This window comes from Paroedura picta, chromosome 4 (genome assembly GCF_049243985.1).
Source record: "Paroedura picta isolate Pp20150507F chromosome 4, Ppicta_v3.0, whole genome shotgun sequence".
Lineage (NCBI taxonomy): Eukaryota > Metazoa > Chordata > Lepidosauria > Squamata > Gekkonidae > Paroedura > Paroedura picta.
The window spans coordinates 143751689-143773304 of NC_135372.1; the positions used below are offsets into that span (position 1 = coordinate 143751689).

The 21616-nt window shown below is 54.7% G+C and overlaps 2 protein-coding genes across 5 annotated transcripts in view; both read left to right on the forward strand.

Annotated features, from left to right (window-relative positions):
* TPX2 (TPX2 microtubule nucleation factor) overlaps positions 1 to 6173 on the forward strand; it is a 36058-nt gene extending 29885 nt beyond the window's left edge. For 2 of the 4 annotated variants that reach the window (XM_077336047.1, XM_077336049.1), the window contains 4 exons: positions 1148 to 1294; positions 2068 to 2179; positions 3860 to 4047; positions 5738 to 6173. In XM_077336047.1, the coding sequence (XP_077192162.1) occupies positions 1148 to 1294; positions 2068 to 2179; positions 3860 to 4047; positions 5738 to 5848 (558 nt within the window). In that variant the 3' untranslated portion in view covers positions 5849 to 6173. The remainder of the gene's footprint in view (positions 1 to 1147; positions 1295 to 2067; positions 2180 to 3859; positions 4048 to 5737) is intronic. The other 2 variants (XM_077336048.1, XM_077336051.1) reach the window with 1 other exon arrangement.
* A 14417-nt stretch (positions 6174 to 20590) lies between these two features.
* Positions 20591 to 21616, forward strand: part of LOC143836905 (myosin light chain kinase 2, skeletal/cardiac muscle-like) — a 32785-nt gene continuing 31759 nt past the window's right edge. The window contains exon 1 of the mRNA XM_077336364.1: positions 20591 to 21400. Within this exon, the coding sequence (XP_077192479.1) occupies positions 20724 to 21400 (677 nt within the window). The 5' untranslated portion in view covers positions 20591 to 20723. The remainder of the gene's footprint in view (positions 21401 to 21616) is intronic.

Sequence of the window (21616 nt, forward strand, 5' to 3'; positions counted from 1 at the left end):
TGCTAAAAACCCCCAATAAAATCCCATTCAAACAATCCAAGGACCCAAAAACATGCCCGACAACATGGGTGTAGTCCTCAATCTCCCATCCCCCCAATAGCATCTAATAAGGGGAATGGGAGGGGGGGCATAATTAACAGCTGGTCTTAACGTTGCCTAGCCCTGGGGAGCCCCCATCAGATCTTCCTCCTACACTGGCCTCAACCATAGACCTGGCGGAAGAGCTCCGTTTTGCAGGCCCTGCGGAAGGCAGCTAAGTCCCACAGGGCCCACAGCACACCCGGGAGCTCCTTCCGCCAGGCAGGCGCCAGGACCGAAAAGGCCCAGGCCCTGGTCGAGGCCGGGAACGGCCAACAGGTTTGTGCCCGTAGAGCGTAAGGCAAAATTAATTGGCTCCCACCCAGTCATGAAGCCTGTCCAGGGATTCCTGAAGTGGCAACTATCGCTGAACCAATGTTTAAAAAAAAATCCTCACGGCCTGGCGGAAGCCAAGAGCACCTGTCATCCACTTTCTAAAACAGCCTTCTATGCCCCAGGCCGGGAACCCCCCACCTTAAATACAGTGTTGACTCAGTATTGGTGCTGTGTTGTGGTTAAGGGCAGCAGCCTCTGATCTGGAGAGCTGGGTTTGATTCCCCCATCCTCCTCCTCCTCCACATGCATTCAGCTGGGTGACCTAGAGCCAGTTCTCTCAGAGCTCTCTCAGCCCCGCCTCCCTCACAAGGTGTCTGCTGCGGGGAGAGGAAGGGTAGGCGATTGGGAGCCGCTTTGAGACTCCTACGGGCAGTGAGAAAAGATCAGCTTCATCAAATGCAAGACTAGCGTGAAGGAGGCCGTCCTATAGTTAATTTTGTGGCCAGAAAAGGGGATGAATCCAGAGGTACCTTAAAGAGTGCTAAAATTTGTGGCAGGGGTGGAGCTTTTCGGAGCCACTGGGCACCTCTCACTTTTATTTTGCGTCAATGCAGGAAGAGGTTGTGGCCCGAGTTGGCACAGCTCCTTCCAGCTTCCTCTCGCTGCGTCTGTGGGGCTTTGCGACCCGACAGAGTTCTTCCGGCATCCGTCGTATGTTCTCGTCACGCAGCCCGGCTCGAAGTCTTGGGCGCCGCTCAGCCCCGCCCGTGTCTGCCTTTCCTCTCCTTGGCAGGTGCCGAAATTCAGAGCCCACCCTGCGCCTCAGTTTGACCACGTCAGCCTGCCGGAGAAGAAGGTGAAGAGCCCCACCAAGCCCGAGCCCTTCCAGCTGCAGATCGACCGGCGGGGGGCCATGAAGCAGGAGTTGTGGCAGCAGCAGGTGAGATGCGGTGGGATGGGGGGGGGAGACCCCCTCCTTCGGGAGGCCTCCCTGGGCCCGGCTCACGGTGCTGGCGGCAGGGGGTGTCCGTGTGTGTGCCTTGGAACACTTTTTGGGGCTTCCAGGGTGGAGGGAAGCCTAGGCCAGCCTGCCACAGGCTGAGGGCTGCAGCATCCAGTAGAGCAAGGGTAGTCAACCTGTGGTCCTCCAGATGTCCATGGACTACAATTCCCATGAGCCCCTGCCAGCGAACGCTGGCAGGGGCTCATGGGAATTGGAGTCCATGGACATCTGGAGGACCACAGGTTGACTACCCCTGCAGTAGAGAACTGTTATGAGACTAAAGCAGGGGTAGTCAATTTGCGGCCTTCCAGATGACCGTGGACTACAATTTCCATGAGTCCCTGCCAGCATTCGCTCATGGGAATTGTAGTCCACGGTCAACTGGAGGGCCGCAGTTTGACTACCCGCAGACTAAAGTGTCAGGAGGTGGTGGGCTCCCTTTCCCTGGGGGGCGGGGAGGTCTGAAGCAGAGGCTGGAGGGCCACCTGACAGCAAGGTGGATTGGGTGAATGTAGGCTGGTCATGAGAGGGAGGGTGGGAAGGGGTGAGCCGGTGTTCAGCTTTCAGGGCCACAGAAGTCCACCCTCCCTCCAGCGGATCCATTTTCTCCTGGGGCTGATGACCAGATGGAATTCTGGAGGATCCCCGGGCCCCTCCTGGAGGGTTGCATCCCGAGGTGGTCTTCCTCACTCTTTCCCCCCTCCGGACAGCTCAAGGAGGAGCAGAAGCAGCAGAAGGAAGCCATCTCATTCAAGGCGTGCCCCAGCACCGTGGTCCACCAGGAGCCCTTCGTGCCCAGGAAGGAGAGCAAGCCCCTTTCAGGTGAGAGCCACGTTTGGCCAGCCCCGTCCCTGGCACCACGCTGGTAGCGCTTCGGGCAATGGCCGCTTGGCATGTCGTGACCAGCAACATCTGCAGCTTGAAGGAGAGGTGGAATCCCTTCCAAGGCTGCTGACTGAGCACAGAGCGAGGGCCAGAAGGAGCTGCGATCAGGTCGGCAGCCGTCAGCCTCACCTGCCTCTATCTGGCCCTCGAAGGCCCGGATGAAAGTCCTCGCTTGGGGGGTCCTGGCCTGGGAAGCCGAGCCCCCTCCGGAGCCATTGGCAGGCGTCTAATCTCTCACCTTTCCATCTGGCCCTGCCTCGAAGGATTTGGGGACAGCGCCTGAGTCTTCCCAGCCTCCCCCGTTATCCTGCTAACAGCACCCTCGGGAGGGGGCGGATTAGGTAGGGCAGAGCGGGTGCCCCAGGATCATCCAGGGATCACCCAGGGATCGAGTTAACAAAGAGGGATTTTTCTCCATCTATCCAAACCCCAGAACTTGAGGGCTGATGGGCAGTAGGCTCAAGGCGGGTCGAAGGAGGCACCGCTTTACGCAGAGAGTAATTAAAATACGGAACTGGCTGCCGGAGGATGTGATGGCCACAGGCTTTGAAATCGGTTATCATTAGACAGTGGGCCACAAGGAAGGCCGAGCGTCAAAGTATTGAGGCTTTTGAACTCTGGTGCTGGAGAAGACTCTTGCGAGTCCCTTGGACTGCAAGGCGAACAAACCGGTCAGTCCTAGAGGAGATCAGCCCTGCCTGCTCCTTAGAAGGCCAGATCCTGAGGATGAAACTCAAATATTTTGGCCACCTCATGAGAAGGAAGGACTCCCTGGAGAAGAGCCTAATGCTGGGAGCGATCGAGGGCAAAATAAGAAGGGGACGACAGAGAATGAGGTGGCTGGATGGAGTCACTGAAGCAATTGGTGTGAGCTTAAATGGACTCCGGGGAATGGTAGAGGACAGGAAGGCCTGAAGGATCATTGTCCATGGGGTCGCGATGGGTCGGACACGACTTCGCAACAACAACAACAATTAGACAGATTCTTGGAGAAGAAGCCTACCTCCTAAGGGGACCCTCCGTATTCAGCGTGTATATCCACGTGAGTTGCCCTCAAGTCAGGGCTGACTTATGCCCATCCTGTAGGGCAGGGCACCCAACACACTGCCCGTGGGCGCCAAGATTCCTGCTGGCATGGTGCCCAACACATGTTTTGAGACGGTGGACCTGAGCAGGCGAGGCATCTGCCCAGCAGGGCTTCTGATTGGCTACAGGAGATCCGATTGACTGTGAATTAAAACTGCTGTTTTAGCTGCAGTGCCTGTCAGGGTTGGGTTTTCTTCTCTCTTCTTTGTCAGAGTGTGTGTCTCTGTGTTAAATTTACTGCTCTTGTCTCCTGCATTTGGGCTTCCTCGGTGGGTGTGCTCTCTCTGGTGGTAATTTTGGTTGCACACACAACCCTGGTTTCCACAGGTTGACAGGGGGAGCTGCTGGGGGATATTCCAGGCAAGAAACGCACAGAGGAGTCGGTTTGCCGTTGCCTGCCTCCTCCTCTAGCATCAAGGACGGCCGCTCGGTTTCTCTGCGCACAGCGGCACTGGACGGAGGATGTGGTCTGCACGGAGGTTGCCGCGTCTCACTTCCCTGGTGGTGTGTTTCCCCTGTTTCCAAACTCAGAGTCGCTTTCTGGTTCTGCAGTTCCCGAGGGTTTTGAGCTGGCCACGGAGAGGCGGGCCAGAGAACGGCAGGAGTTTGAGAAGTGGCTGGCGGACGTGGAGGCGGAGAAGGCCCGCGTCCAGGAGGAGGCAAAGCGCTTCGCGGAAGAGCAGGAGAGAGAGAGGCTGGCCAGGCTCCGAGGAGAGCTGGTAAGTGAAGCCGCGCACGGCGGCCGGGGTGGGCAGAGGGCCCGTTCTGCCACGGGATGGCTCAGCAAGGAGAGGGCTCCCCCTCAAGCCGCGATCAACACAGGAGGCGGCTGTCAGGAAACGGTTCCGGAGGGCTGGCCAGACATTTGTTCCGCCTGGCCTATGGTTGAGGGCCGGGAATAAACACCAAGCATACGCTGGCCTCCCTGCCCACAGAACAGCGTCTGCACCGGCCACAAAAACCGACCGTCCAGCAAAATTGGACTCCCTCTATAGAAGCCTGTCTCAATGTTTTTACCCTTGAGGAACCCCTGACCCATTCTTCAGGCTTTGAGAAACCCCAAAAGGGGCACAATGGTGCAGAATAGGGTGGGGAAGCAGAGCTGTGGACACGCCCACTCAGAGGCCCCTCCCCTTCCCACTCCCTCCAGGCCTATCAGTGGCCACGGGGAGGGGGGGGCTGGTCGGTATAACCATATATGGTCAAAAATGTTTAACACATTTTAAAACGTACAGAAAATTAACTCTGACGCATTCGGGAAGCCTTTCCAGGGCTCTCAAGAAATCCCAAGGTTTCACGAAACCCTGGTTGAGGAAGCCGGCTTTATATGTCTAAGAAGGCAGGTTGGGAATGTAGTTTAATGTAATTTAATTTAACATAATTTAATTGAGGCGTTCAAAAAAACTGGCTTATTAATGGAAAGCTAGTTGTACAGATCTTGTTGTTACCTGCCAAGTGGGAAGGGCAGGCTATAAAAATAAAGTTCTTGATATTGTAGTATTATTATTAGTGGTAGTAGTATAGTGTACTACTATCTTAAACGTTTGGTGCCTCTGAATAATTGTGAATCAGCCTTGGGGGATGAACGGTCCGGCCTCTCCAGGGCCAATCAGAGTGCAGCCAGCTGCACCCTGATTGGCCCTGCCCCTACAGCTCCCGTCCTCCCTCACCAAGCCCTCACCCCTTGCCTCCCAGACGTGCCTGGCTGTTAGATCCAGGCACATCTGTGACTCCGCCGTTCCTTGCAAGGCCCCAGGTAGGAGGCCCGGCTGCAGGGGGCGGGGGGAGCCTGGAAAGCACACCTGGGGCCTCGTGGGGGCAGGGGGGGCTGTGCAGAGAACCAATGGGGAGTGGAAAGGTATATTGCAACATTTAGATTAGTGAGTGACCACCAGTTATAACAGTGGTGACAACTGGGTGAGTACAACAGTTAGGGAGCAAACAGTTTCTGTTAGGAGTTGGATGTCAGGAGTCACCTGGTGAGGGGCCAAGCTGGCGAGAGGAAGGTCCTCATTGCTGGCCTCCAGCGGAAAGCCTGGTGGAAGAGCTCCATTTTGCAGGCACTACAAAATTGTTCAAGTTCCGGTAGGGCCTTGATTTCATTCGGGAGCTCGTTCCACCAGGCCGGGGCAATGGATGAAAAAGCTCTCTCTCCAGTCGGTGCCTGGCAGACTTCTTTGGGGCCAGGGATCATCAGCTTGTTGGAATGGGTAGAGCGTGCCACTCTTCAGGGGGGTTGGCAAACTAACAGTCTTTGAGGTACTCAGGACCCTGGCCACGTATGGCCTCGGAGGTGAGTACCAGAACCATAAACCTGCTCCGGCATTTCATGTTTCTCCGGCCAGCCTGTTCCTTGCCTAAACACCCAGACGGTGGCCGCTAGGATCTCTTTCTGTCCCTCCTTCCCAGGTGCACAAAGCCAACCCGATCCGCAGGTACCAGAGCGTGGAAGTCAAGCCAAGCGACCTGCCCCTGACAGTACCAAAGTCTCCCAACTTTTCGGACCGATTTCGGTGCTGATAGCCGACAGACCGGAGTTTCCCCGGCACAAAGGAAGGAGCGACGTTTTCTTCTCACCTCCCCGTGACCTCTGGACTGGGGCTCCTCAGACTCTTACTTCCTCAAACCATCACTGGAGGGGTGTTGTTTTTTTCATTGTAGCTTAAGTTCATGGCCCAGGAGTAGATGTGACAGTGACCTGACCTGACCTGACCTGACCTGACCCACATTGTGCTCGTTTTATAGAGGGGTTAACCTGAGAGGGATCGAGCCAGGTTGTTTTTTAATAGCGGACGCCCTGTAGCCGTTGCCTATGTGACCCAAATAAAACCTTAACCCGTGGAAATCTCTCCCTCTTTGCTGTTTGAGAGGACCGGGGGTCGCCTGTGCTGTGCCAGAGCCTCATCATCAACCGTCCCGTCCCCCCCCCCCCTTCCCCAAATAACATTCTTGTCTTCCAACTGACAAGGAGAGCTTCTCTGGTTGTGCCTCAATATTTGTGGGCCCTGTGAGGAGAGCCGGGGGGCTCCTTCGTTTTTATGTCCTGCTGCTCGTCCTGGTTAGGGACCGTGATAGAAGTAAATTCAAACCTTGTTGCATGAATTAAACCAGCCTCTTTACGTTTGTTACCTTTTTGTGGGGTAGGGTTTGGTGACGTTGTGGGACGGTGATGGGGAATAGGTTTCCCCCGTCTTCCCCCTCAGGCGTTCTCACCCACGGCACATGCTGTTCTAGCCTTTTCCTACTCGGGAGGAAGCTGGCCTAGGCACCCACCTCTTCCATGTCTACCCAAGCATTAAGGGTCAAGCCTTTCCCCTCAGGCAGGGCGTGTGAGAGAGAGAGAGAGAGAGAGAAGTGCTGTCGTGTTGCTTCTAATTTATGGCGGCCCTATGAATGAATGTCCTCCAAATTGCTTGCTTGGGTCTTGCAAGCTGAGGGACACGGCTTCATCCGCCAGGGCTGTCGCAGGGTCGTAATGTTTTTGAGGTAAGAGCTGATCCAAAGTGGTTCACCGTTTCCACCTCCTGCCCAGGGTTAACCAGGGTTAGCTGGAGCGGCATCAGCCCTGCCAGCGAAACAGCCTCCCCCGATGCTCCCCTCCGCAAGGGGTGCTGCCTGGCAGCTACTACCCTCCAAGGGCTCCTCCCCACCCATCCCGACTGGAATTGGCCCTTCTCTTCCCTAACTCACCCCCCTTTTCCTCTGCTCGGGGGAGTCCCAGCACTGGATGCAGCCGGGGAGGAGCTGTTGACTGCATCACGGTGATCTCTCGCAGCTCAGGTTACGAGGCAGCGGCCCGGATTCAGGTAGGGCTCTCGGCATTCAGGATCTGAGCCCCCCCCCCCCCCCCCAATTGAGCCACTCAATTTAGCCGAGGGATAGAGTTTCCCTGAGGATGGGGACGAGGCCTGGCTGCCCAACCGGCTTTCTCGGGCTTCTGGACAGAGCGGAAAGGTTAAAGGGTGTCCTACTGGGGCTTTGACGCAGCGTAGCCAGGGGAACCGGCATGCTTGACTCCTCGCCAGCGGTTGTGCCTGCCAGAGCCCTGCGAGACTCCGGCCGGCCTGCCTGCTGAGCAAGAGCCCTCCTGGCGGGGTGGTGGGTGCCGATTTGTCTCCTGCTCAGCAGAAATGCCCTACCCACAATGGGATAGATCCCTGAGCACAACTGGTGCTTTCCTTGACTTCAAGAAGACTGCTGAGCTGAGAGTTCTCGTGTGCGAGGAAGTACTGCGGCTACGGGAATGGGCCCAGGAGGTCCACCTAATTGTGTTGTGGAAGGGGCTGTGGCCCAGGGGGAGAGCCTCTGTTTGGTGTGCAGAAGGTCCCAGGTTCAATCCCCGGCATCTCCAGTTCCAAGGTCCAGGTAGGAAGAGGTGATGGGAAAGACTTCTGCCTGGGATCCATGTCACAGTGAGCTCTTAGGCTTCCTCACTGGCTCCCTTATGAAAAGAGGCTTCCTCCATCCCTAATCAAGCAGCAGGCTGGGGGTCAATTGGTCACAGCCACTCCCCAGCCCTCAGAGGCTGCACTGTGAGGACCTTCAGTTGGCTAAGAGAACACCAGACGAACATTGCTGGATCAGATCAATGAGGGTCCATCTAGTCCAGCCTCCCATTTCACACAGTGGCTAACCAGCTCCTCTGGATGGACAACAACAGGGCCCAGAGGCCAAGACCTTCATAAGAACATCAGAAGAGTCCTGCTGGGTCAGACCAGGGGTCCCTCCAGTCCAGCCTCCCGTCTCACTCAGTGGCCAAACAGTTCCTCTGGAGGGCCAGCCACAGGGCAGGGAGGCCGAGGCCTTCCTAAGGACATCAGGAGAGCCCTGCTAGTGCTAGTGAAGATCCATCTTGGTCCGGTGGTTTGCCAGCTTCATGTAGTGGTTAGGAGTGCAGACTTCTAATCTGGCATGCCGAGTTCGAGTCTGCACTCCCCCACATGCAACCAGCTGTGTGACCTTGGGCTAGTCACAGCCCTGATAAAATTGTTCTGACCGGGCAGTGATATCAGCAATCTCTCAGCCTCACCCATCCCACAGGGTGTCTGTTGTGGGAAGAGGAAAGGGAAGGAGATTGGAAGCCACTTTGAGACTCCTTCGGGTAGAGAAAAGCAGCATATAAGACCCAACTCTTCTTCTCCTTCAGTAATCACAGGGCTCTCTCAGCCTCCCCTCCCTCACAGGGTGTCTGTTGTGGGGAGAGGAAGGGAAGGAGATTGTAAGTCACTTTGAGACTCCGGGTAGAGATAAGCAGCATATAAGAACCAACTCTTCTTCTTCTTCTTCAGTAATCTCAGGGCTCTCTCAGCCTCCCCTCCCTCACAGGGTGTCTGTTGTGGGGAGAGGAAAGGGAAGGCAAATGGAAGCTGCTTTGAGACTCCTTCGGGTAGAGAAAAGCGGCATAGAAGAGCCAACTCTTCTTCTCCTTCAGTAATCACGGGGCTCTCTCAGCCTCCCCTCCCTCACAGGGTGTCTGTTGTGGGGAGAGGAAGGGAAGGAGATTGTAAGTCACTTTGAGACTCCGGGTAGAGATAAGCAGCATATAAGAACCAACTCTTCTTCTTCTTCTTCAGTAATCTCAGGGCTCTCTCAGCCTCCCCTCCCTCACAGGGTGTCTGTTGTGGGGAGAGGAAAGGGAAGGCAAATGGAAGCTGCTTTGAGACTCCTTCGGGTAGAGAAAAGCGGCATAGAAGAGCCAACTCTTCTTCTCCTTCAGTAATCACGGGGCTCTCTCAGCCTCCCCTCCCTCACAGGGTGTCTGTTGTGGGGAGAGGAAGGGAAGGAGATTGTAAGTCACTTTGAGACTCCGGGTAGAGATAAGCAGCATATAAGAACCAACTCTTCTTCTTCTTCTTCAGTAATCTCAGGGCTCTCTCAGCCTCCCCTCCCTCACAGGGTGTCTGTTGTGGGGAGAGGAATGGGAAGGAGATTGGAAGCCCCTTTGAGACTCCTTCGGGTAGAGAAAAGTGGCATAGAAGAGCCAACTCTTCTTCTCCTTCAGTAATCACAGGGCTCTCTCAGCCTCCCCTCCCTCACAGGGTGTCTGTTGTGGGGAGAGGAAGGGAAGGTGATTGGAAGCCCCTTTGAGACTCCAGGGAGAGAAAAGCGGCATCTAAGAACCAACTCTTCTTCTCCTTCAGTAATCACAGGGCTCTCTCAGCCTCCCCTCCCTCACAGGGTGTCTGTTGTGGGGAGAGGAAGGGAAGGTGATTGGAAGCCCCTTTGAGACTCCAGGGAGAGAAAAGCGGCATCTAAGAACCAACTCTTCTTCTCCTTCAGTAATCACAGGGCTCTCTCAGCCTCCCCTCCCTCACAGGGTGTCTGTTGTGGGGAGAGGAAGGGAAGGTGATTGGAAGCCCCTTTGAGACTCCTTCAGGTAGAGAAAAGCGGCATATAAGAACCAATTCATCTTCATCTAGTCCAGCCTCCTGTCTCACACAGAGGCCAATCAGTTCTTCTGGACGGCCAATGACAGGGCAGAGAGGCCCTTGATCTTGACTCTGGGATTTAGAGGTCTTTCTTTGCCATCTTGAACGCCTAACTTGGATGGAAAGGTAGCATGCAAATGTTTTAAATACAATCAGTGATTTGGTCCGTCAACTGATGGGCCAATTCTATAGAAGGCAGCTTTTATTATGTGCATTTTAGGGAGGGGCCATGGCTCAGTGGAAGAGCATCTGCCTGAGCACATAAAGCTGCCTCTCAAAATCCATATTGCCTACTCAGACGGGTAGCATCTCTCCTGGGTGTCAAACAAAGAATCATGGAAGGGACCTCTTGGGTCATCTAGTCCAACCCCCTGCACCACGCAGGACTGAACCTGGAACATTCTGCCTGTTGAGCAGGACTCTACCACTGACCCACGGCCCCTCCCTCCCTCCCTCCCTCCCTGCTTGGCACAAATTCAGCCCCCCAGCAGGCTTCCCAGGGACTGTGCTGCTTGTCCAGGACTCCCTCTTGGGTCAATGATCTTTGGATATTGGCCAGCGTTTGTGACGTTTCCCCTCTCCTGGGACGTCCGGTGCTCCTCCGGCCGCCTTGGCCCTCCCACCGGTGTCGGTGGGCCCTCTGGATTGCCAGCAGGCGGCTGGCCCGGCCAACCTTGTGGGAATCTCACACTAATGAGACAATTGCTCCCGTGTCGCTGTGTGTCCGGCGGGCGCTCCAAGCCGCCTGATTAGAGCTAATGAAATGAAGGGCAGGGCCTGGGGGGTGCTAACTCGCTGCTATGCCGGCTGAATCACTCTTCTGTTCTTAGCTCCAGGGGAGAGGCAGCAGTGCAAGGGGGTGACATAGGGTTGCCAGCCGGATTGCTAAATTCCTGGAGATTTTGGGGGTGGAGCTAGGGGAGGGGGAGGCACTCAGCAAGGTGCAATGCCCAGGAGTTCCCAGGGGAGTTGAACTTTATGGGCTGGAGATCAGGTGGGTATCCAGGAGCACCCCAGGGCCCTCCTGGCACTCTGCAAGCTTAAGGAGAGGATAATTATTCATTTAATTAAATTTCTGTACCGCCTACCCCGGCGACCTGCCCTGGGCAGTGTGCGATGTGTTTAACACACCTGCCTGCATTAATGGGTATAAATTAAACATGGAGAACTATATCAGGATCCCCCCTCCCCCACACCCCCGTTCAGAATAGTTCAGCCATGGAAGGGGCTGGCTCAGGAGGTGGGGAGCTCCCCCTCACTGGCCACCTTCAGGCAGCGGCTGGACAGATCCTTCTCCTGGATGCTGGAGGCTGATCCTGCACTGAGCGGGGGGTGGGACTAGATGGCCTGCATGGCCCCTTCCCACTCTGGGATTCTAGGAGTCTAGTTCAGCAGGGGAAGGGGCTGCCTAAGGAGGTGGGGAGCTCCCCCTCACTGGCCGTCTTCAAGCAGCGGCTGGACAGATCCTTCTCCTGGATGCTGGAGGCTGATCCTGCACTGAGCAGGGGGTGGGACTAGATGGCCTGCATGGCCCCTTCCCACTCTGGGATTCTATGGGTCTAGTTCTGCGGTGGAAGGGGCTGCCTAAGGAGGTGGGGAGCCCCCCCCCTCACTGGCCGTCTTCAAGCAGCGGCTGGACAGATCCTTCTCCTGGATGCTTGAGGCTGATCCTGCACTGAGCAGGGGGTGGGACTAGATGGCCTTTGTGGCCCCTTCCCACTCTAGGATTCTGTGATTCTAGTTCAGCAGTGGAAGGGGCCGCCTAAGGAGGTGGGGAGCTCCCCCTCACTGGCCGTCTTCAAGCAGCAGGGGTGGGACTAGATGGCCTCTGTGGACCCTTCCCACTCTAGGATTCTAGGAGTCTAGTTCAGTGGGGGAATGGGCTGCCTGAGGAGGTGGGGAGCTCCCCCTCACTGTTGGTCTTCAAGCAGCGGCTGGACAGATCCTTCTCCCGGATGCTTGAAAAGTGGGGTACAAAAACCAGTTCTTATTCTTTGTTTAGTCCCGGCCGGAAGGAGGAAAGGGGGCAGGAAGGCGCTATTTCGGCTGGGGTGAGAACTGCCGGGTGGGCAATGGAGGGTAGGGGTGCCACCTCCAGGCTGGAGCCTCCCGGAGATTTGAGGCAGAGCCTGCGGAGGAAAGGAACCTCAGTGGGGTCCCAGGCCACGGAGTCCCCCCTCTGAAGCATCCGTTTCCTCTCGGGGAGCCTGGCACCCCGCACTGCTGCCTCCTCAATTCCCGCTTGTTGGCGCTGCTCGCCGTGCCGGTTCAGGCCAGCCGCTTGTTCCAAGCTCTTTAGCCGATGATCCTTGGCACACCCATTGGCCGAGAGAACCCGACTCCCGGCACGAGAGCCGAGGAAGCTGACGGATGGCTTGTTTAATTAGGCCGGAGCGGCAGCCAGACAGGATGGGATCCCTGGACAAGGGCGAGCGGCAGGCGGTGGGGGAAGAGCATCCGCCCCACGGGGGACTCTGGGACCCCCCTCTCTTCCCACCAGTAGATGTTCCTCACTGACCGATGTCTGCCTTGGGGGGTCTTTGGCTACCATCTCTAGCAGAAGCCCCCTGGAATGGGCTGTGGGCCCCTTCCCCTTCCTTTGGTTGGTAGACAGGGCACCGCTGACCGGAAAGGTCAAGCCAGGCCCTGCTTTCCTCCAGGAGGGTGTGGTCCCTGCTGTGGGGGACCCCCTGTGCCTCCCCTGCCCAGCTCTGGTGGCCTGCCAGGCTTATTTCGGTCCTTGGGTTCGGGGCCAGGAACAGCAAGACATTTTGCAAACAGCAAGTTCCTTCCTGGGCAGGCTCTGCAGCTGTCCTGCCAGAATGCGGGAGTGACTCCGCCGGCCTTTGCCACGCTGGGGTGACGCCGTGGACACTGGCCTGGGTTACCCGGTTGCTGATGCAGTACTGGTTGGTGTTTATGCAGCATGTGAGAACACCAGGAGAGCCCTGCTGGGTCAGGCCAGGGACGGTCCCTCCAGTCCAGCCCCCCGTCTCACCCAGGGGCCAGCCAGTTCCTCTGGAGGGCCAACAATAGGTCAGAAGGGCCAAGGCCTTCATAAGACCCTCAGTAGAGCCCTGCTGGGTCACAGTTCTCTTAGAGCTGTTCCCGCACAGCAGTTCTCTCAGAGCTCTCTCAGCCTCAACTTCCTCACACGGTGTCCGTGGTAGGCAGAGGATGGAAGAGGGATTTGTAAGCTGCTGTGGGACTCTTCTGGGTAGTAAAAAGTAGGGTGCAAAACCCAGCTCTTCTTCATGAGCGGCCACTGATGTGCATTGCTTAGACTTAGAATCATAGAGTTGGAAGGGAACTCCTGGATCATCTAGTCCAACCCCCTGCACTATGCAGGACACTCACAACCCTCTCACTCATCCACTGTCATCTGCAACTTTGTAAAGAAGAGAGGAGAGGGAGATAGTCCTAACAGTCTAACAGACTGCTTCCTTAATGAAATCCTGGAGGAAGGCTCCTCAAAAAAGCAGGGAGTCTCCAAATGAGCCAATCAGGGCTGAATCTGCACGGAGCTTTTATTCCAATCCCAGGTTGATCCAATCCCTGCTGTCTACACCGAATTATTTCCATTTTGATTTTGGGCAGTTTAAATATCCCATCTGCAACCAATCTGATTGAGCCGCAGTGACCCTACCTTTCTCCCACGATATCCAGGAGCAGAGAAAACTAATTTCCCTGCATATATAAATCACAAATCATAACCAGTGGTCATAAATCCACAATTATACTTTTCCCCTAATGTTCTCCATCTACATTTTGTCTTAAAGGCCAATATTAGTTTGTCTTTGACCTAACTTGTCCATTTCGCCATCTAGGTGAGCACGGACACTTTAATCGGCCAATCAAATGTCGCGGGTGTCTCCTTTAACTGCCAAATTTTCACTGTACAATCCTCATCGTCAAACATCTAAATATCTCTCCATATTTTCTTGATCTTTTTCCTTGTCCAAAAATCCTAAAAGAGAAGGCCCCCCTCCAATAAAACCCGAAGGCTTCGTTCCTGAACAGGGTTGTTTTTATAATGCATCTCAAGTAAAATATTAAGGTTGGTGTTTCTGTGCTGACTCCTAAGGGCCTTCGGTGGGTTGACTTTGTCCTATTTCTTAAAACGTGCTCTTTGGAAAACTCTGCCTACCGTGGTTTCCTCAGTCCTCTGTTGCCTCCCTGTGTTTAATACAGACTGCCCATTTGGGAGCTGGTTTTGTGAATTTCATGCCAGCTCAACTCTTGGCACCCAACATGAAGGCATTTCACCCTTTCAATTATTCATTCCCAAAGTAGTGGGGGTTTTCGGTGCGGTAGGGAGACCCTCCCTGCCCCAAGCCCAGGTCGATACTGACAAAATCCTAACCGTCTTGGCTAAATTAGTTCAGCTACTGGCTTTGAAATTCCTAGTGGGTGGGTGTGGGGGGGAGGGGGGTTGTCCGAGCCACTCTGGCCGGAGCCACCGAGCGGTGGGTTCAGGAGGGGTGGCCGCCATCTGCTTTCTGTTTGTTTGAATTCCCATCTTCTCCGAGCCAGAGGCGAGGAATGGCAGAATGGAGTGTCCTTTGAACACAGGCCAAGGGGAACAGGTGGTCCGAAAGGCAGAACGGAGCAGGCTCATAACTGCCGGCAACCTGGGGGTAAGAGATACTCCTCTCTCCCCCAGCTTAATCCAGCTCCGTTACACCGAGTATAGAAGGGGGGACAGCTCTGTCCTACTTTGAATACTGTGCTGACAACCCCGGCTGTAACGGTAGGTAAACCGCTCGCCTCCCCCATCCCCCAGGAGGTCCGTTCTCTGGGGCGGTTCCTTGGGTCGGGAGGGATTCTGGCCTGTTGCTCTGCTCCGTGCAGATTGGTCTGAAGGAAGAACCTCAGGGTCCTTGCCGAGGACTACCTGCCCAGGTAAACACCACTCCTGGCACAGGTACCTCGAGGAGGATGGCAGGCTGAGGAGGTCCCCCTCGGGAGGCTGGTGCAGGTGGGTGGAATGGAAGGCAGGGAGCTCTTGTGTGGCTCGGTGGGTCGGGTCCCACATGGGAATTGCCAGGAAGGAGGGGGGACCCACTGAGTTTTCCAGCCCGTGAGCTGCTCTCCGCAGTGTGCAATTTCCAGAGGGGCTTGCGCGGCGGCTGGTGTCCTCTCTGGTCTGACTCAATACCGGACGACCGACCATCTGCTGCAGCTGATGGGGCAGGTGTTGCATCAAGCTCTTCCTGCTGGTGGCTATTTTCAGTGCCTCTCTAGGGCCGTGTCTTGGCCGGCCTGCTGCGGAGGGCAGCGGCTCCGTCCTCTTCCTTCTGCCCCAGGAGAGCCTTGGCCTGAAGTCTCCTTTTGCCGCCTCATCCAGAGGGCAGGCAGATGGGGTGGGTGGGAGGCCGAGGCAGCTCCCCCCATCCTAACCTCAGCTGGCCTTTTGGTTCCGGGAGCCCTAAACTTGGAAGAAACCTCTCGGAGAGCAGCTGGAAAGGATGCACAAGAACGTGCCGTGGTTGCTGGGGCTTACGAAAAACTGTGGACTTTGGGAGAGCTGCATACTGGGAGGTGGTTTGCTAGCAATAGGTTTGGAAATACCTGGAGATGGGAGGGCGGAGCCTGGGAAGGGGTCTTTAGGGAGGGGAGGGGCTTCCGGAGACTACAATGCTCTGCGGCCCACTCTCTGCTGTTTTCTCCAGGAGAGGTTAAATAAACCATTTAGATCAGGGGTAGTCAAACTGCGGCCCTCCAGATGTCCATGGACTACAATTCCCAGGAGCCCCTGCCAGTGAATGCTGGCAGGGGCTCCTGGGAATTGTAGTCCATGGACATCTGGAGGGCCGCAGTTTGACTACCCCTGATTTAGATGGTCTTAGAGTTGTCCGCTCCAGATTGGAAACTCCTGGAGATCTGGGGATGGAACTGGGGGAGGAAAGGGAGGAAGAAGCGTCCATTTTCTCCAGGGGGGACTGGTCTTTCCAGTCTGGAGAGGAGCTGTAATTCTGTGGGATCCCCAACCTTCACCTGGAAATTGGCCTCTCTATGCAGTCTGGGGATAAGTCATAATCCTGGGACATCTCCAGCCCCTCTTGGAAACCGACAACCCAGCAAAGGGTGCCTGTTCTGGGCAACGTCTCCGAAACAGCAATCCGTGCTCTCCTCCAAATGGCCGCGGTTTTCGCGGTCAGCCCAGCAGAGGTCCAGCAGGCTGTAGTTGCTGGTGAACTGGCGGAGAGCCGCTGTCATCTGCAGGGCTGCCAAAGCAGGGTCACATCTGTGCAAAGGTGTTTTGCTTCCCCTTGTGCACATTCATGTCGGAGGAAACGGCAGGGGAAATGAACGTTGTTGCTCTTTTTCTGGTCCGGTTTCCTTTCTGAAAGCGTGCTTCCTGGAGTGCGTTGCGCTCTGCGAACATGAACTTGCTGGTAATCCCTGGGCCCCAAGAGGTTCTCTGGACCCCGACCAGAAAGAGGGCTTTTTCGGCCCTGGCTCCAGCTTTGTGGAATGAGATGCCAGCTGAAATCTGGGCCTTGACGGGGCTGCCAAATTTCCACGGGGTCTGCAAAATGGCACTCTTCCGCCATGGGGGATACATGGCTGAATTTGGCTTCATTTATTAGTGGATTGCCCCACTAGCCTGCTGCAGCGCAAAGAAGAGCATGATTAAACCAGTTTTTAAACCAGGCTGAGACCACAGCTATCTGGCAATGATATGGGTTTCCCTCTCTCCTTCCCTTGGCCTCTCCCCCTGTTTTAGACACACACACTCCTCGGTCCGATTAGCCCTGTGGAGGGTATTGGGGTGGGGAGGTACTGGTTTTATCTGTATTATACTTTTATCGTAAACCACTTGAAGGGAGGAACGGTACCTCAGTCGAATCAGTGATGGTGCAGAGAGTTTGAGATTATTAAGTATTATTAAATTTCTACACAGCTTGTCCTGGTAGCCAACTGGTTGAATGTAATTGATTCATAATTATTTATTTATTTATTTTCATTTGATTTCTATATCACCCTTCCATATGGCTCAGGGCGGTTTACATACAACACGGGGGATACATGGATAAATTTGGCTTCATTTATTAGTGGATTGCCCCATTAGCCTGCTGCAGCACAAAGAAGAACATGAGTAAACCAGTTTTTATTCTAGAATCAGGAGCCACGCCCCAGTTTAGGCTGGAGTAAGCATGCGTCAGTCTTTAAGGTGCCCGAAAACTTCCGCTTGTTTGTGATGGGGAAAGAGTCCTCGTAAGGTATTTGATTTGAGTTCAGAAGCATCTCCGAGACGAACAAGATTTCCAGGGCCTACTATGGTTTCGAGAGCCAAAGCTGTCAGATATAAGCGGGCCTGAAGATCCCTTCCTTTATATGCCAAGTCAGAAGGTGGGAGGGATGTTCCTCAGAAGAGAGTCAGGTGCAGAGGTACCATGCAGAATGTCATCAGCAGAGCAGGGGAGAAATGCTGGGAGGGGGGGAGGGAATCGAATGGTTCAAGACAGAGGTGCTCTACTTTGCCCCCCCTCACTACACCCCCAGTTCTGCATGGCTGTTAGGTGTGGTGGGTCCCCTGGTCTCTGAGGGAGCTTTTCAGGAGGAGTCTCAAAATGAGAAGTGGGATAAAGAGGAAGGTGGGGAATGAGACCCTTCCACCAGTTGAAAGTTGGTCAAAGCCAATGGCCAGATGTTCTGGCTTTCATGCCTTTGGGGTCTGTGGGTCCTTTGCAGAGTTTCTGAAGTTGCCTGTTAGATCTCTGCCCCTAGGCTGTTGGAGGGAAACTACGACAATCCCATCAGGAGGAAGACATCAAAACTGGGTGGGTCCCCCCCCCCCCGTCTCAACACCCTGCTTGAAGCAGCTTCCAATAAAATAAAATGCACTGTTTGTTTTTAAACATTATCAGCTGCATTTTACTTTTATGGGGAACTGCCTGCTTTATTGTGTTGCAGATACGGGAGGAAAAAGGCAGCGCAGCAGAAAGGGAGATCTTCATGAGCACCAAATAAAACAACGTAGAACCGTAGCTGCTTTAATAAAATGTGATGGATGGCCAGGTAGTTTGTGCAAATAAAAATACCCAGGCAAATAAACCATTTTTATCTGAGGCCACAAATAATTCAAACCAGGTACTGGGGAGAGGAGTAGGGTTGTCCAATCCAAGCTGGAAAAGTCCTGGGGGTTTGGGGGTGGAGCTGGGGAGGGGAGGGTTTGAGGAGGAGAGGAGCCAAGGTATGTTGCCATAGATTCCCCCCTCCCAAAAGAACCATTTCCCCCAGGAAAACAGCGGGGTATAATGCCACAAAATCCACCCCAAGAGATTCATTTCTGATGTGAAAACAGTGGGGTATAATGCCATCCTCCCAAAGAACCATTACCCTTGAGAAAAGAGTGGGCCATAAAATCCACCCCCCAAAAGAGCCATTTCCTCCAGGGAAACAGTGGGGTCTAAGGCTGCAGGGTCCACTCTCCAAGAGCAGTCATGTCTTCCAGGGAAACGGATCCCTGTATTTTGGAGATCATTGGGCCTTCCCTGGAATCGCCAGGTCCCACCTGGAGGTTGGTAACCCTGGGAGCTAAGGTATTCCATGGCTGAGGGGCCACCACTGAGAAAACCCTGTCCCTGGTCGGCATCCGCCTAACTGGGAAAACGGGGGCTCTGCCGATCTAGGCTGCTGATCCGACTGGGTGGGCCAAGCAGCTGCTGCCTGCGAGGACAAGAATTATGGGATGCGATTAATCAAGAGGCAGCCTGGAGAAATCACCCGCTTGGGCAGCTGCCAAAGGAGCAAGGGAAGCCCAAGCAGGCCGGGTGTCTAGTTACAGCCCTTGTCTGCCCTTGAGGAGGAGCAGCAGTTCTCCTCCCACCAAGGGTTTCCAACTCTGGGTGGGGAAATTCCTGGAGATTTGGCAGTGTAGCTGGGGGACGTCTGCTTCGGCAAGACAGGGACCTCAGGAGGGCCCAGTTCCAGGAGAGGCAGTGTGGTGTAGTGGTGAAGAGCAGCGGACTGTCATCCGGAGTCCCCTGGTTGGTTCCCCACTCCTCCTCCACATGCAGCCAGCTGGGTGAACTTTGGCTAGTCACAGTTCTCTTAGAGCTGTTCTCACAAAGCAGTCCTCTGAGAGAGCAGGGGGTTGATCACCCTACCCAGGATGCAGCCTCAGGGACTCTGCACAGGCCACAAGCTGCTTCTGTGACCACCTTGGTGCCAGCACTGGTTGCTGTGGCAATTCCACGCAAAAGAGAAATAGCAGCCCACCATGGCCCACCCTCCTGAGGCTCAGCCCCTCAAATCTCCAGGTATTTCTCAACCCAGAGCTGGCAACTCTCGTTAATACAGATTATTTAAGATATGTAGTGGTTTTGAAATATGCAGCATCTGGATGAGATTGGTGGGTGACATAGGGTGTCTCATTCATGGCTGTGAATGCTGGTTGGCCCCATCTCCAACGCTGGAGGCTGGACCAGAGACCCCCAGGCTGGCTGAAGGAATTCCAGTTTGGAAGTACAGATTAGGGTTAGATTCTGGGAGGGAGGTCAGTGTGAAGCAGCAGAACTGTTAGGACTTTTGGTCCTAGGCTTGGTCCTAGGTTCTTCCAGAGAAGTACAGCTGCAGAGTAACAGAGCGTTTGAGGATGCACAGTTATTAGTTACTTTGGTAGATGAGGCACGGATCCAGACTCATAGCACTTTGAAGCTTAAAAGAGAGTAATCTTTACTGGGAAAGATCGTTTACAAATATATATCATATTCATCTGCTTCAGTCTTCTTATTGGAGCTTAGTGAGTTGTTACAAAAGCAGCAAATTGCAAGCCTCTTGGGGCTAGGCTTCAGGCAGACTACATGCCACACATCAGCAGATGGAGAGAGTGGAGCCTAGGAGCCCCCAGAGCACATGGCTCAGAATTCCCTGCAGCCTCACTGATGCCTTCAATGAGCACACAGGCATCGCTCAGCTGCTTCAACAGCTCAACAATAGCCCTTCAAGGCTGACTTCACAAGATTTTTTGCTGATTGCAATTCCAACAAGAATAAAGCTGGAGTTGCGCGGCACCTTGAAGACCAACAAAGTTGAATTCTGAGGATAAGCTTTCCTGTAGTAGTAGTAGTAGTAGTAGTAGTAGTAATCTGAACGGGCTGCTGTGAGCTGGGATCATGCTGCAGAGCATGAACTCAGTATTAGTGCATGAGGAGGCTGTTAAACCTGTGGGTCCGAAGGAAGCCAGGGCCCCTGGGAGCTCGATGCACTTGTTATGGTGACCCCAGCATGGTGTTACAAGAGGCAAAACTGAACCTTGAAATCCTCAACTTATATTTACATGCGCAGAGCAAAGGGTCTTCCTGCCAGTGCATGCAATTGGTTGGCTTTACTTCAAACTGACTGGATCCTGGATCTAGCTGCGCATTGGCTAATTGTAGTGCCGATTACAATCCTGCCTCGAACATCCAGTTTGGTCCTTGGCAGGTCTACAGACACCACAGAGATGCTCCTCAGTGCAGGGAGATTAGTACCTGCTCTCAAAGAGAGCCAGTTTTCTTGTTGGGGGAAGGATGTGGTTCTACTCCCCCCCCCAAAACACACAGAACGGCATAAACGCCAAACGCATTGTGTGGAAGTGCTCCATCTCTCATGAGGAAGACCTTTCTGACTGAGCAGTCCCTCCGTGGAAGGGGCTTTCTCGGGAGGTGGTGGGCTCTCCCCCTTTGGAGGTCGGAAGGAGTCTGGATAGCCGTCGGACAACAATGCTGGTTCTGTGCATTTGGTGAGGATGTCGCAGGAATTCCACTTGCCATAGAAAGCCCATGTCGACAAAAAATATTTTTATATTGCTTATTTTCTTCCTGTTATTTGTGATGCAGGCCGCGTGTTGGCAGCTCGCTGGTCCAAGGTGTGGCGGTGTGTGCCTCACACAGAAACTGGTTTGAAAACCAGGGAGGACCATTTGGATTTCGAACACAACCGCTGGATCCGGGGGGGCTTGTCCAGGACGGCACAGGATGGAGAAGGACGGAGGGGCTTGCAGTGCTCATGATACTGGAGGGGGAGGAGAGGCCTGTGAGGAACGGAAAGAAGAGGCTAAGACAGGCTCTGAATCTGGACATGCTGCCACAGGAGGGCAGAGCCCAGGTGGGGCAAAGGGAGTAGAAGAGAGCCAAGGCCGTGCTGAAGAGCCAAGCCACGCTGGTGCAGGAGGGGAGAGCATGGTCGACACCAAAGCAGTGGAGAAGAACCATGCTGAAGAGCCAAGCCATGCTGGTGCAGGAGGGGAGAGCACGGTCGACACCAAAGCAGTGGAGAAGGGCCACGCTGAAGAGCCAAGCCACGCTGGTGCAGGAGCGGAGAGCTTAGTTGACACCAAAGCAGTGGAGAAGGGCCATGGTGAAGAGCCAAGCCACGCTGGTGCAGGAGGGGAGAGTTCGGTTGACACCAAGGCAGCAGAGAAGAGCCACGCTGAAGAGCCAAGCCACGCTGCTGCAGGAGGAGAGAGCTCAGTCGACACCAAGGCAGCGGAGAAGGGCCAAGTCTACGCTGAAGTGCCAAGCCATGTCGCAGCAGGAGGACAGAGCTCCGGTGACACAGTGGGAGTGAAGGAGAATCAAGCCCATCTTGATGGCGCCTCAAAGAAGCAACCCCAGCTTCGGCCAAGCTTCAGCTGCCCACCAACCCTGGAAAGGTAATGCTCTTGTCCCTTTAAACTCCAGGGGTGGGAGAATTCTCGGTTGCCAAGGGAAAGATTGCCACTCTACGTTTGCTCCCCCCTCACTGGTCGCTGTTAAACAGCATCTGGGCAGATGCTTATCTGTGGCTTCCCAGAGCATGCGCATGTTTCAGGTCACATGTGTGTAAGACCCTCCTGCAGCGAGGACCCCCAACCTCTTTGAGCCCATGG